A 16155-nucleotide genomic window follows, 5' to 3' on the forward strand; every position below is an offset into this window, starting at 1 on the left:
GATTCTATTCCCTGCTCCTTCAGACTAGACAGGGTGAGGCAAGTCCTTTAATCTCTCTTTGTCTTTAGTTCTTTCACTGCAGCTATTCAGTGAACCTTACAACCAAATGCTAGGACTGTGTTGGAACAACCCCTTTACCTCAGCTCCCTGGAGGACAGGATCCTTGGTTTGTTTTTTCTCCCCATATCTGAAGCACCCAGAATGGTGACTGATAGACAGTAAGTGTTCAATAAGTATTTGTGAAATGAATGAACTAGACTATGCCTCATTTGGCTTTCAGAAATGAGAAATGCTAAAACTAGCCAAATAACAATTCTATTTGCACCCAGTTCTTTACAGCCAATGGAGTTGCTCTCCTGCTCCTTTGTGCCTCAACAACTCTTGGAAGTCAGAAAAGCAGAGGGAACTGGGGCTCATCTGGGAGTGATGAGAACAAAACTCAAACCCTAGCAAGTTCGCTGCCAGTTGTGGCAGTGTTTTGCAAGACATGAGAAAAGTGGGAATGAGGCTGCCAACAGGATTTAAACTTTAAGATAAATGCATCATGAATTAGAGCACAAACATACCAGAGACAGAAGAGCACCTTTTGGGGATAGGTCCTAGGCAGGCAAGGAGGAATGAGGAGGAAACTAACTTTCAGGGGTCCTCCTATGAGTGTAGTGGGGAGGGAGACCTCAGAAAGCTGACTTTAAATGTTTAAATGTTCCTAGTTTCTTTGGCAAGACAAACCCCATTATGCAAAGCTATAGTAAGTGATCTTAGCTTTATGCCATTCAACTTTTTATTCTTAATCTTCATTGGTTTTGATTACATCCTTGAAAAACAAACTTCTGACTACAATCTGGTAACCCCAAACAGCTGATGCCATGTGCTTGTGTGATAAGAGAGATTTTTAAAGCCCTGACATAAGTAGATATTCACAGGTTTCCCTACTGTGTTCTCTACATTTGCTTTGCTTCCAGCATGCTAGTTGTGTGGCTTAAGGCAAGCTCATGAGCTGCTGACAATACTATATTCCTAGGAAATGTCAGCCCATCACCCTGTGTATGGCTTTACCGCTGTGCAAAACATGCAAGGGAATTTTTAGTAGCCATCCTAACACTGTTAACAAATCAACGGGCTCCCAGAGGCTTTCATGTGCTGAAAACCTTTGAACTCAAGAACTCCAATGTAAAACTTTTAGAAAGAACCCAGCTCCATGTTTTTATTTCTTTAACCATTAGACATTACTATGTTCAGCAGAAAAGCTCAAACAAAAAAACAGAAATAAAAAAGAAAAGAAATTACAATCCCACAAGGAAAAACAAAACAAAAACTTAAAATCTCAAACTCTGGCCAATACAGGTGTTTTAAGTGAACATTGCTGAGGAAATCTAGAAACTTAGTTGATATGTCAAAAAATTTCATAGGTTAAAATAAAATTTAAGTGAATAGTCAGTAGTAGAAGAAAATAATTTATTCCTACTTCATTTAAGAAACTATCTCAAAAGATGAGAAGCTCTGATCAGAAGTTTCATTACCATAACTAGAAGTCTTTCTTTCTCAAAATTAATTCAACTGTATTGCATGCATGTACAATGGTTTCACAAAGATGTAAGCAAATGTGGGCCTGGCCCATCCTTCAAAGCCGCGAGGTATAATACTCAGTGCTGAGAGTGAAGTTAACTTCCTTGAGGTTTAGGCTTTTAGAATAATGCCAGCTGGATCCTGGAACAAGCTCAGCAAATAAGCGATATTCCTAAATTACATCAGAATATTCCAATTAGAGAACAGAGACTCACATCCAAAACAATATTTTAAGGAAATTAAACATCTAATCTGAGTCAAGTGGCTTCTTTAGGAAATACCCTGGTGTGAGTCCTATCCGTTTTTTGGCAGAGGCCCGTTTTGGCAGACACAGGGTGGTAACTGTCCAATACTCAATGGCTCCTTCAGATTGAAATCAGATGTCTGCAACATTCTCAATTTAAACTGATTAAACACACAGACTAAACCAGGTAATTACAGATACATGTGCTGGGAAGTGGGAAGGGAGACAGAATGGGGGCTTCTTTATTTTTTAAAGTGTTTTCAAAGATGGGAACAATTTTACAAATAAAAAAGTGGAATTGTGCCAAATACAGAAACAGATGTTTTGGATCGTGAAGCTGCTGGGAATTGAGCCTTCTTGCCTAGTATTGTCTGGTTCTGATCCAGGAGTTAAGGGGTCTGGCTAGTTTTACCTCTAGTTTCATTCTGAAGTTGTTTGATACTATCCATTTACCACCCACCACTGGGACAAAAAACAAAAAAACAAACAAACAAAAAAAACAACAACCTTCAGCTGTAGGAAGTTACAAAAGGAGCAATTTTAATGATCTAGTTAAAAAAAGTCTGCAAATTTTTATTTGACACTGCATTGCCGTGAATGTACAGGAGACTTTAGTGAGTGTTCAACTAACAAACGCTCCAATGTGCATATTCATTCTTAATAGCTCATTAGAAAACTGAAAGAGCAATTTCTATTAATATATTTCTTTTGGATGCTCTAGAATTTCCTGTTGGCTAATCCATACCTGCGAGATTGATGCCTGATCAGTGGTACTCAGCCCCTGAACAGTCACAATTCTGGAAACAGCGGAAGGTACAGAATCTTGTGAGTACTCCAATTTGGATCATTCTAAGCTTTCTACTGTTCACAAAGGTGGACATTGCAAATTGTGTCTAACAGCCACACGTCTATCCACAAGGGCTGGGATAAAGGCAGTCAATGGCTTAATCTAATTTTACATGTTTCAATTTGTGCATTTTATATTCAAGATAGTATTTCCTGATAATTGTTTTATTTATTTATGTTATTTTTAAATGACTGAGCTTCCCTTTCAGGCCTCTAAGGAGTGATGTGACTGAAATTACCACAATACTGTAGAAAGCTCACAGATATCCATTTCATAGCAAATTTCATTCCCAAAGCTCATAGCACTTTATAGTCTTCCCTTATTTGTGATAATGTTATTCCCTTTATGTCATAAACATATTTTCCTCCCTATCTGAAAAATAAGAATAAGTCAATTGACCAAAGTTAGGTTGTGACTCAGATGAAGAATTTGTGGCTGAACATGAACATCCCCTTTGCTAAATATACTAAATACAAGGCTAGATACAGAATCAATGGATTGAAGCTTTTGAATGCCAATGCTGCATAATGAAGGTGTTTGACACTTTGTTTCAAATCAGCATTTCTCTTTGTCCCTAAGAAAAATATTTAGAGAATAATCTTTCTCTTATATAGGCATATATCCTTTCTGGTTCTTACTGCAGAAAAATCTTTCTCTGAAGGACAAAATATCTTTTATTTTGTCTCTGAACTGCTTTAAGTCTCTCCAGATCTTACATATCTATAATTCTCCAGAAAAACTTGCACAGAATTGATGTGTAATAAATTTAAATATAATAGAATGATGGTAACTGAAACTCCTCAAATGTTAAAAATCCTACAGAAGGCAACACATTGACTTAAATTCACATTAAGATCACATCATCATCTACTTACATTGCACTTGACAATTTAAAATCATTTTCACATGATTGCAGTTTCAGAAATTGGGGCTCTCAAAATAAATAATTTTCACCGTAAAAGGTTTGCCCCAAGTCACAAAAATACAAAATTACATAGCCAAAGTTTGATTCACCCAGATGTTTGGATTACAAATTAAAAATACTCTTTCCAAAATGCCACACTTTGTCAATTTCAGATCTTTTATTAGCTCTCATTGTGGCAGGAACAGGTTAGCAGGCACTTAACTCCCAAAAATGGACAGAAATTGAACCATAAAGTTAGAGACAGCAAAGACGAGGTGTCAGAGTGTGTAATGAAATGGCACAGGCTTCAAAAGCCAGGCCAATTTCATTTCCAACTTCATCACTTCGTGGCTTTGGAACCAGAAGCCAGTTACTTAACCTCTTGGAGCAACAGAACATGTAAAGCAGGAATAATAACCTCAGGATTATTCAGGATTATGTCAGTGCTAAGCACAGTGCATGATGTTCAGTAGGTCCTGAATAAATGGCAGGTACTAACACCACTCCCTCCTTTTGGTACTGACTGGAAGAAAGAGAGAGTAGATACAATCCTTGCTCCAGATCCAGTACCTTACAACCTTTAGAATTAGAAAGCTCAAGGTCCCATTCAAATTAAGTGCTATCACCTACAGGCACTGACAGCTACAGGGGAAGAACATTAACTTACTTCCCCTCTTACTCCATTAGTGACTAATAATTTCTTCTCCATCTTCATTTGCTGTCCTCAAAATTTCTGAAGATTTATCACTGCTGACTACTTCCCCGTTCTTCCTTATTAAATGCCTCTTGTTGAAATTTCCCCTAATTTTGGTTTCCTAGATACTACTAAAATTCACTTTCTTATACAATAACTTCTTCTACTGTTTGTTCTTTTCCCTGTAAACAGTTGATAGTGAGGGAGGGAGGGATGCTGGCATAAAGAAAAGGAATATCCTTTCCTTCTCATGCTGCCCCTTGTGAGATCTTGTGGTTTCAACAATCAGCTGTAAGCAAATTACTCTCAAACCTGCTTCTTTTTGTTATCTTCTTCCTGAGTTTTGTGCTCCTACTTTCAACTGCCCGATCTGAGGATGCTCCTCTAAGTCAGTATTCCCTAAACCCAACTCTGGTGGGTCCATTTCAGTCTTTGGCAACACTCATGCCTAAGACTTTGCCACTTTATTGCAAACCCCTCTTTCTTTAGCCCCTGGAACCATTCAGTGCCAAACCGCACAGATTTTACTTCTGTGGTCTCCCTCCTTTCCTTTCCAATCGCATAGTCACTACTCTAATTCCCTCACCACCCTTCCTGTTAGGATCATTTCTTAACTGGTTTTCTTCTCCGTTTTCCTCTTTCTTTCTTATATATATACACTGCTCATTTGGAAGGTGACTTTTCTTTTAATAAAACACTTCTCCTCATCTCATTTGCACCTCTCAACCACCTTGCAAATCAGGTAGATCACGGAAACGTTATCCCAAATTTTGCAGATGAGAAAACCAAAGCTTCAAGAGGTGAGCGACCAAAGGTCAATCCTAGCCCAGTGCCCTGTTTACTATACCATGAACATCTACGGAATCAAATGGTTGACCTCTTAATTAAAAAAAAAAAAAAAAAAAAAAATATATATATATAACTGTACATATTGTATATTATATACCTACATATATATACACACACATATGTACATATATATATACATTGTAACATAGCATCATAGCTCATGCTCTGAGAGCTCCAGATTTTTCTGGGAATCAACTGGTCTGATGAGATTGTGAAGGCTTTGATAGGACCCATGCTGTGAGGCCCCTATGTTTTATTCAGAGTCTACACAGGTGGCATTTCCAGTTTGGGCCAAACTTCACAGATCCCACTGAGGTTGGTATAACTGTGCAGCTCTGCACCTATATAAGAATGATAAATAAAGGTTGTTTTAATCTGGGGGGAAAAACATCACTTTGGTAGTTTAAAACTCTAAACAATTAGAACTGTAAAAGTATTTATCTGTTTCTGTGCTCACTTGCAGTTTCTTGCTTCAATCACCCAAGCTAGTATAAGGTATGGATCTCAAAGAAAGCTGTAGAAGTTTCCTTGGAAATAGCTGCAATCTGAGAGCATTCACTGGAAAAAGCTTTATCTGTACACAGATCGGAAATAAAAAATGGAAATAAATACGGAAAAAATAAGAGAGTTTAAGATGATCAGATTCAGTGAATTTCTGATTTATGCTAATGCTGGCATTCTATTCCGGGTTAAACATATAATTCACTGGGAAAAGAGAAAGTACAGTAAGCATCACATTGCTTAGATATCTGCCGCAAGTCCAGTGTCATTCTAACTGATAGTAATAACAATTATCAGCCTATAAATCCAAGTAAAGTTTGAGAACTAGGTAGAAATAATCATGACGTCCAATGACGAACAGATACAGTAGTACGCTATCAGGAAAAAAACAAACAAAAACCTCCCACTCCCACCATATAGCTACTAAGAAGGTGGCCTGAAAGCCGGGCTGCCTGAGCTAAGGACCAACTCACACTTATTGACCACGAGACACTCAGCAAGTGGCCTAATCCCTTCAAGACACAGTTTTTTTTTTTTTTTTTTTTTGAGACAGAGTCTGGCTCTGTCGCCCGGGCTGGAGTGCAGTGGCCGGATCTCAGCTCACTGCAAGCTCCGCCTCCCGGGTTCACGCCATTCTCCTGCCTCAGCCTCCCGAGTAGCTGGGACTACAGGCGCCCGCCACCTCGCCGGACTAGTTTTTTGTATTTTTTTTTTTTTCAGTAGAGATGGGGTTTCACCGGGTTAGCCAGGATGGTCTCGATCTCCTGACCTCGTGATCCGCCTGTCTCGGCCTCCCAAAGTGCTGGGATTATAGGCTTGAGCCACCGCCCCCAGCCAAGACACAGCTTTTTTATCTGTAAAACGAGAAAAGTCGCACTATCTACTTTGTCAGAGTCGATGTGAGAAGTAAACGAGCTAAAGTGTAGAAAGCACTTTATACCATGCCTGGTGCAGAGTTAACCAAACATTGTAGGTCATCTTATTTCATCTCAGGCAAAACAAACTTCATGCAACCTCCAATAACTCTGCTGACTGTGGGTTCCCATGAGCCTGGGACAGCCTGGTTTACCGGACTGGTCTGTCTCAGCAAAAGCAACCTTTCTTACTCCCAAAACCATCCCCGTTTGGATGATAAATTTTACATTCCCCCGCCCCCTACAAATAATAACCGTGAGTTATTCATTCCTGCCTCCAAGCCTTCTTTCTGCTGGTCTCCCCAATTAAATGTTCTCAATTCCTCTCCTCCTTCTGAAACATTTCCACTGCCAGTCTTTCAGAACTGCTGTTTTTTCTAAGCAGAATGAGCATCATTAGCTCCATTTTATACATGTGAAAACTGAGGTAGGAAGAGAAAGGGTAAATTCAGAAATTACAGACAGAAGAATTCAGAGATATCTAGAGTTAACACAAATAGCCCAGAAGAAACATAAATAGCCAAGCTAGGCCTAGAACTCTGGTCTTCTGATTGCGAAGCTTAGATTCCTTCTTAAAGTCACTATGAAGCAGAGAGAGAATAATAATGTGTGTATCTAACCACATATATATTGTTATAGATTTGGACTATACAGTTTATACCTGACCTAGGTAAGAGATGGGCAGATGTTTAAAATAGGTGATGGCGTCAAATAAAGAAAGGGAAAGGGAGAAAATAATATAGTTTCAGTAGGAATACTTTAGTATATATTGTGATTTTTTAAAAACTGTGGGAAATATGAGCAGATAATAATATATTGTGTTAACGCTTTCAAAAACACTATTTTAAAAATCTTTTAAACAACCTTGCAAGGTAAGTGAGTATCGTCCCATTCCTTAAGAAGAAATGGAGGCTGACAGGAATGAAATGAATTGCCCAAGGACCTCCGAGACAGTAACTGAGCTGGGGCCTAATTCAGGACTTCTGGGTCCTCCTCTCAGATACTTTCTGCCACACCTATCTGCCTCTGAGCTGTGCTAGCAAAAGATGATCATCTGATCAGATGAACATGGCCTTTAAGAGGTGGGACCATTCAACTTATCATTGAAGACAGGACACTTGACAGTGTAAGGGGGTGCTCGTAATAATTACACGGGGACATTAGGTGTCAATGGACAGTTCCACCCAAAGTGGGAGGTGTGGTTGCCCTGAACCCTAGGTTACAGTGCACTCTCTGGTAAGTTTTGCACCTTAAACTTCTAAGAAATGGGAACTTTCGTTTTTCTTAGAAAACAGAATAATTCATAAAATACTTAAAGCACAAGGCAGGCCGGGCGTGGTGGCTCACGTCTGTAATCCCAACGCCTGTAATCCCAGCGCTTTGGGAGGCTGAGGCGGGCAGGTCACAAGGTCAGGAGATCGAGACCACGGTGAAACCCTGTCTCTACTAAAAATACAAAAAAATTTAGTGGGGCGTGGTGGCGGGCGCCTGTAGTCCCAGCTACTCGGGAGGCTGAGGCAGGAGAATGGCGTAAACCCGGGAGGCAGAGCTTGCAGTGAGCCAAGATTGCACCACTGCACTCCAGTCTGGGTGACAGAGCGAGACTCCGTTTCAAAATAAATAAATAAATAAATAAATAAGCAAGCAAGCACATGGCAATATGGACCTTATTGGGTGTAAAGAAGTCTTTTTTCCATCTTTCTTTCCTCTATTCTTGGGAAATTATTTACATTATTTTTGGAGAAAAGAGGCTTAATCCTTCTAGAGATGATTCCTCCCCAGGTCTTAAAAGTGGTCTTGCAATTTAAAGAATAAGAAGACAGACCTAAGTTGCCGTCTTTATCTGCATCCAAAAATTATCTTAATGATCCTTATGAAAAGCTCCTTATTTCACTGTTACAAAACAACAGGGACTGAAAGCATGCTGTGAGATCCTGTTGGGGCTCTGCCATTTCCTAGCTGTGTAATTTTAGCCAGGTGAGTTTCCTCATCCATAGCATGACTCAAGGTTCAAGCCATACACTAGACACTTCCACTCTTCTTCAGATTATGATAAAATCAAAGCTTTTACAGGTTCAGTGCCTTTCTCAAAACTCACAGAATTGTAAGAACTGTAGCCAGGAATGAAATTTGATCCTCTGAATTCCAAACTCTTTCCTCTATGATGCTCTGCTTTAAAATTATTGGGAAAGTGTCATTGAAGACACTGGTAATGTTATATTAAATATCAGTTCACCAAAGAGGTCAAAAAAAAAAAAAAAAAAAGAAAAACAATTATTACAAAAGATCATTCTTATATAAGTAGTAGATATGACTGAATAACCTATCACGGATACTGTTTACTGTTTAACAGAGTATATTTATAATGCTAAATATTGGTGTCAAGATCATGTATTTTCTAAATAGGTTTTAGGAACAAAGACACAAAGCTTATAAATACTGAAGGAATACAGCATGTTACTGCCTGAACACAAAGACTTAATTGACAATTTCTTCCTAGACATCTGTCTTTAGAATTTGGTGACCTAAAAAGTACTCTTAACATACCTAACAGCCCTAAAATATTCATGTGAAAGTGATAGTTTTAATGATGACATCAACTGTGCCTCACGATATTGCTCATTTGAACAGAGAAGGACAAATTCTCCTCAAAGATGCTAATAATGTTTTTAAAATAAAAAACACAAAACAAAGTCCTTATATCTTAGTCACAAGATACCAATAAAACTGAATTTATGTCTAGTTTAATTGAACAATGGAAAAGTCATCAGTTAAAGGGCAGATAAACTTCCCTTTGTCCCTCTTTTCCTGAGAAACTTTCAAATGTTGAAAATCAATTCCTTTTGTCCCCTTGTTATTCATCTGCTACACATTAAATAGAAATTCTGGGCATTGAGTGATCCCTGCAGAGTCTTTCATCTACAGAAAAGCCTGGTACAAATTAAATACTTACTCTCCCTCACAAATTATAGATATGTATTGTAGTAGACCATTGATTTATCAGTCCATGCCATTGCGAGTTCAGCTTGGTGAGAGTAGCCCATTGTAGTCCTTTATCTAAAGTTACTCTGGGGTTAAGGATTGTGATGCTATGTTAATTAACGTGGAGCATTACTATTCTGCTCTGATTTTGCAGGCTATATTTTAAAAATCATTTTGTTGGATATTGTGTTTTAGTTACTTTGCAGATCTTTGAGCCATTTAGCCTAGCTGTGTGTGTGTGTGTGTGTGTGTGAGAAATATTATACTGGAACAATAATATATGTACTATTACCTCTAGCAGCAATGTTACGCTATGAAATGACCATCGTATGGGTTATCACAAATAATATGGAAGTACAGACTGTCTCCAAGATCTCTTAGAAATATTCAGTTGATGCAAACATTGTTTTAGCATTGGACTTTAGGACCAATAGCTAAGGCAGTGATTTCAGTCCCAAGCCTGCCAGATGTCTTTGGAGAACACGGCTTACACGGTATCTATTAAATCCCAATTAGAAAGCAAGCATACACATATGCACATGCACACATACACAAAACACACACACAGATAGAAACATGCAAAGCCAAGCTATGAGTCTCTAAATAATGCTGGGAAGTTACAAGAATTTCACTTTAATTGGTAACCTACCAAACATATTCAAAACCTTTTTTGGCAAAGATTAGGTGTTCAATAAAAAGACAAATGTGATCAGCTCTTGGCAAATTTCACGAGTACCTTGACTTTCCCCACACTGTTTTAAATTTTTTTCCAAATATTTGTCTAAAGTGATCACCTTGAGTAAAAAATGAGCACTCTAATGAATGAAAACTATCTTATTTGGAGCCTCCCAAGACGCCCCACCTCGCTTGAATCCTCCTGCTGATTGATAACTGCCAGCGCGTCCTCTGCTGCCTGACGCTTGGCCTCGGCGACCGTGCGCTCCATCTTGGCCCGCTCTGTCGTGATCATGTCGTGGGCTTTCCGCTCCGCCTCAGACACGGCCTTCTGCAGCTCTGTCATCGCCTGGCGCTTCACCTCGTTGACGGCCTCCTCTGTGTGCCAGTCAGGCCAAACCAGACAAGAAAACACTCTCGGTTAGCCCAAGTCATTGGATATGGATTACTTTTCTTTTAATTTTTTTTTTTCTTTTCGAGTCAGGTCTCACTATATTGCCCAGGCTGGTCTCGAACCCCTAGGCTCAAGTGATCCTCTGCATCAATCTCCCTTAGCAGCTGGAATTACAGGCGCCTACCAGCCACCATGCCCACTATCTGATTACTTTTTTATAGAATTCTATAGAACAAGCATAACTCTCATCCAAATTATTGGGCAGTTCCAGCAGTCTAAAAACTAGCAGATCTTTTGCCATACATTTAGGAAAACAAAGGGTGAAAATGTTTCTTTAACTTGAATTTATGGAAATATTTTTTGAAACTCCTATATCATTATTATAATTTTTTCATCAAATTGATGCCTCCAGAAATCATTCTGAAACCAGATAAGAAGTTAAAGGACAAGGACATTCGCAAGAAATCTGTCTGAATAATTCAGACACATAAAGTTAGTTTTCCACAATGCTATAAGTTAATATGAATATAGGAGAGTCCATAGGTCAAGCATTCAGAAAAAAAGAGAGGGAGAGAATGGATTTTACACATAAACAAGTAAGTGCTAACTATTAGTTGCTGGTATAATCTACAACACAATAGTGAAAAGGTAACTCAGATAGCAATTAAGTTACTATAGACCTTTTAACGAAAAATCAATGCTATAATGGACGATCCAGTTTTACTTTGGAAAAGTCATTTCCTGAGTAATGTAAGTATGTGCCTTTATAGATTAAATGATAGAGGTTTTAAAAAATAATCTCATTTTTACATTTTAAGTTGCTGTCCATTTACTTTACCAAATATATACAGTGGTTTTGCATAACCAACTGTTGCACTAGACAAATAGAACTGAACCATACCATGGGCCAAAACAGTCAGGCCTGACTGAGTCTGCAAGGTGTCAAATAAGCTCTTTAGTTTTGGCTGAGGAAAGGGTGCAAAGATTCAACTAATGTACAACATAAGATTGACAACTAAAACAAGTACTTTCCATTAAAAAAATTAACTGTTCTAATTAACAGGGGAAAATATCCTCCCCCTGAATTCGTTTATCTAATTTTCATCTTTATTCAAAGCAAAATGACAATGATTAATTGAAAATTTAATAAGCACTAATTATTAACTTGGCACACCTAGTACCAATTAACACTCTATTAAAACTAATTATGACATGTTTCATTCAAGTGTTTGCACTTAATTGTTTCACCCACTTAAAAAGCACCTTAATTCAATGTTCTGTTTAATTAAAAACATAGATTCCTAATAAAAATGTTTTACTGTAGATTAAAAATGTAAGAGATGAAAGTGTTCCTATGGTTTCTTCAGTTCTTCTGGTTTATTTCACACATCTATCGTCCATGACTTGAGAATCATCAGAAGCTCTCCACTACTAATTAACTGTCATGACTTTTGTAGCCTCTGTCATTTTAGCAGCATTATATCTGAAGTACATTTCTTTGCAATTACTATCTGTTAGGTTTTATAAACTAAAATATAAGTAAAAGATCCATACTGGAAATATTAACTAAATTGTATTAAGCCTTTGTTAGCTGCTTTAAGATATGCATTTAAAATCTGTGTAGAATCAGAGTATTGCAAACAGCTTACAGCACCTTCTTCACTAGGAGGTGAAAAGATGCCTTTATTACCCTATCATAAACGACTTGGGGCACAAGGGAAGTACTGCCCTTCTAACTATACAGCCAGGGTCTAATTTAGTTTGAATATTCAAGGTGAATTAAAATTCTATCTAAGTGGTAATACAGGACAATAATTTTTGCTTACGATCAAAGCTGTAGCTTGACTAATTGTATATGCAAATCAGGCAATTTATATTTAAATTATGCATTCCTATTCTAATCCCACAGGCATATACAGATCAGCAAAGAGAATTGGTAGGACATTTGCAAGGTGCTTGAATATTTATTACCAACTGCAAACATTCTCTGATCGTGTAAAAATATACTGAAGAAAACATTCAGTTACAAATTTAAAACCATCTTTATGTTAGATTTTTTTTCCAGTTTCATAAAGACCCCTTGTAACTTTTGAGTGCATTTGTTACTTTTGCTTTTAAAAATACTACTTTTAGAGGAGAATATGGCCTTGAACAATTGTTTGGATTTCTAATCTTTAAAAATGTGTGTTGTTATGTTATTATACTGTATTTTTCGGGGCAATGTGAAGGATTTGCATAGGGTCTGCAGATTAAGTCTTGTATCAATGTGAATGTCTTGATTTTGGTAACTGTACTGAAGTTAAGTAGAATATTCTTGTTCTTGGTAAACTGACATTCAAATCATTTAAGGTAAAGAGAAATTATGTCTGCAACTTACTCTCAAAATGATTAGAAATATACATATATATATTTAAGAGAAAGAAGAGGATGCAAGAGAGGAAAAGATAAAATACTAAAGCAAGTATGATAAAATAAGAGAAACTAGGTGAAAGTTATAGAGGAATTTTTTGTACTTTTTTTGTAACTTTCCTGCATGTTTGAAATCATTTCAAAATAAAATGATGCAAAAAGCTATAGATGTACTTTCAAGCACAGGGTATACCTGTTGTAATTATAATTTTCTGTGAAAGTGGATGCATTTGTTATGCTACATCAAGTTTTGGGTGTTCTGCCCCTTTTGTATTTTTCAAACACTTTATTCACCTATCTTTTGCGACACAGATAACGTATAATAATTTCATTGCAAAGACACACTTTATAGGTTTTCTTCAAAAAAAATTTTTTGCCCATAGCCAATTTTAGAAACCTAGGATAAAAGCTTTCAAATTGTAACAAGCTGAGTGCAGATGTCACATTCTGCCCTTGGTGTTTTCATCGTGTTGGATGCCTTGACACTGAACACTAGAAATGCCATTTAAGAAGCCTATAAAGATAAATATTATAAGTAGTTACTGGAGATTTCTAGACGAAACTATCATCCATACTTGGAGGATTTAATATACTCCTTAAAATTTAGCATCTATTCATAGAAAACTATTCCTAAACTGTTTTTAAGCAGCAGTTTAGGGATACCACTGTGAGAAGAATACAAATTTAATGTCATATTTTAGATTGAAAACCTACTGTAGATGATAGGCACTGTAACAAATAATCTAAACCCTTCCTAGATAAGGTTTAACCCTTCTTGGAGAGGGCAAGCACAAAACAAAAACAAGGACTGCTCTTAAGTCCCCAAAACCTAAATTACACCCAGAATTAGGTTAAAAAAACCCCAAAACAGACAGTAAAGAAAAATAATAGTGGATTCAATAGATAACAATATGACATGTAGGGAAAAATAAACAACTGACTAAGTGGAAAATACATAGTGCAGTTATGAATCTGCGTCCAATTGCTTCCCACTTATGGTAGGACTTCCTTTGTGCATAGCTATTCAAGTTGACTTTCCAACAAAGGTGCTATATTCAGAAAAATCTGTTCTCACTTAATAGCAGTCAAACAAAGACTTGAGCAGATAATAGCACATAAGGAATTTGGATTGCACAAGACCTTACTGGCAATTTTTCTTTATGAACTATCAAGAATTTCACTTAAATATACTTAAAAAGGGAAGTGCAGAGAAAAGACTCACTCCTCTGAACATAAAGTCACCCTTCTTCTATCCAAAATCACAATTATTTGTACCTCTTATTGGAATAAGTTGCATTGACAGCTTAGAAATGGAAGAGAAAATGGTCAGCTTAGAAATGGAAGAGAAAATGGTCAGAAGGAAGATGTCCGTCTTTTCAGGTAGGTGGTACTCAGCATATTTTTAACAGCTTGAGAGTACCACATAACTATTATTGTAAATCTGGTAAAACTACACAGTTCAGCAACATATGTATTTTAACCTTTAAGCTAAATGGACCCATCTAATTTGCATATTGGATGTGCAAGACAGCTTTCTGATTCTTAATCTGGGCTACTAAACCTACAATGCTATCAGATTTTAAAGCTCATTATCACTCTTACAAAAACAGGTATTTCTTGGAAAACGTATAAAAATACTTGGATAAGATACATGTGACTAGAGAGTCAGCAAGTTACACAGAACTACAAACACAGCTGAGTGAAATCCCAAAGAGAAATCTTGTGTAGAAAAGAAACAAAAAATCTGTCCCCTGACTCTTCAGTTTGTACTGTTTGTAGAAGTAGCATTTCCCAGTTTCCCAACTCAAAAAGACAAACTATTTTAAGAGTTGGAGTTACAGTAGCTGAAAGCCATAGTATGTTTTTCATGGCCTCTTCAACTCTTGAAACAGGTTTATGTTTCATCTCCTGAGTTGGTTTTCAAAAAGGTTTTTGCTTGCTAGGTGGTTCCACCAAAATTCTCACAGATCTGGACTTCTTTAAGCCCAATAACAAGTCAGTGGGTCATGAGGAGCTTTAAATCTATTATTACAAAATACAGAGCAGTATCTTGTAATGGAAAGCAGACAGTGTATATGAAAAGCAAAAATAAATGTTTAGTAACTTTGTTATTTCACTTAAAAAGTAATTTAGCTCTGATTGTTGAATACTAATTAGTACAGAAGAACAATTTTAAAAGTCGATTATAACCAAAAAGTTATCTGAGTACTTCAACAAGTCAACTAGATTTGATGTGGGTTTTTTTTTTTTAAGAATGCAGGAGAAAAGGCTGAAGTATGCAATTTAATTTCTAAGACACTAGATTTTTTTTCACCACAGAAATAAAATGCATGCAAGCTAAGACCGCCTATGCCAAGTTTCAGCCTGAAATCATTATGGCCCTGAAAAAAAAAAAAAAGGAGTTTTATAATGGAAATATTGCCAGCTTCTCAATTATAGTGAAACTGGCAGATGTTACGAAAATAAAAATGATTTCATCTTGTAATCAGGCCTGGTTTAAGAATATTAATCAGGTGTTTTGTTTTGGTTTGCTTTGTGGTTTTTGTTTTGTTTTGTTTTTGCTGTTGTTGTTGTTAGCAGTAAAATCCTTTCTTGTCATTCCTCACATCACTGCATTAACAACTGCACACAGCTGCCAGAACACGAAACTCATGTTTTTAAACAATTCTTACCAGCTTTCTTCCAGATCTCCTCTGGCACGTATCCAGACGCAGGCCTGTGAAGGAATTCCCGATGCGCGTCTATGAAAAGGATGGGAAGGGGGTGGAGAGAGGAGGAGAGTACTGTAAGCACACTTATGTCATTGTACAGAGTGAAAGTAAGCAATGCCCATTCTCCTGGCTTCTCTACAAAAACACAATTTTAAAAGGCTAAACATTTCACTTCTTGAAAATACACAAAAATAGCAAGGCCTGTCATCAGAGTCCAAGGAAAATAGGTCATTGGTCTAAATGCCCTGCATGCTCAAAGCCAAAGCAACTTGTGTTCATTATACAATATGATGTTTAGGAACACTGTTCTCACCACTTTCTGACTATGGAGACTTCTATAGATATATTTTGTTAAAGAAAATAAATTGTATTTGGTAGTTTTCCTTTCAAGAGTCAAATTGGTGGTTAAAAAAATCAAATGTTCAGGTAATGTAATTTCCACAGAGCTCTGATTCTGCCACCTTT

At 37.1% G+C, this 16155-nt stretch overlaps 1 protein-coding gene across 4 annotated transcripts in view; it reads right to left on the minus strand.

Moving 5' to 3' along the window:
• RUNX1T1 (RUNX1 partner transcriptional co-repressor 1) overlaps positions 1–16155 on the minus strand; it is a 147635-nt gene that overhangs the window by 4489 nt on the left and 126991 nt on the right. For all 4 annotated transcript variants that reach the window (XM_033202428.1, XM_033202430.1, XM_033202429.1 and 1 more), the window contains 2 exons: positions 15652–15720; positions 10364–10554 (listed from right to left, as the gene is read on the minus strand). In XM_033202428.1, coding sequence (XP_033058319.1) covers positions 10364–10554; positions 15652–15720 — 260 coding nt within the window. The remainder of the gene's footprint in view (positions 1–10363; positions 10555–15651; positions 15721–16155) is intronic.

This window comes from Trachypithecus francoisi, unplaced genomic scaffold (assembly GCF_009764315.1).
Source record: "Trachypithecus francoisi isolate TF-2019V2 unplaced genomic scaffold, Tfra_2.0 Lachesis_group7, whole genome shotgun sequence".
Taxonomy (NCBI): Eukaryota; Metazoa; Chordata; class Mammalia; order Primates; family Cercopithecidae; genus Trachypithecus; species Trachypithecus francoisi.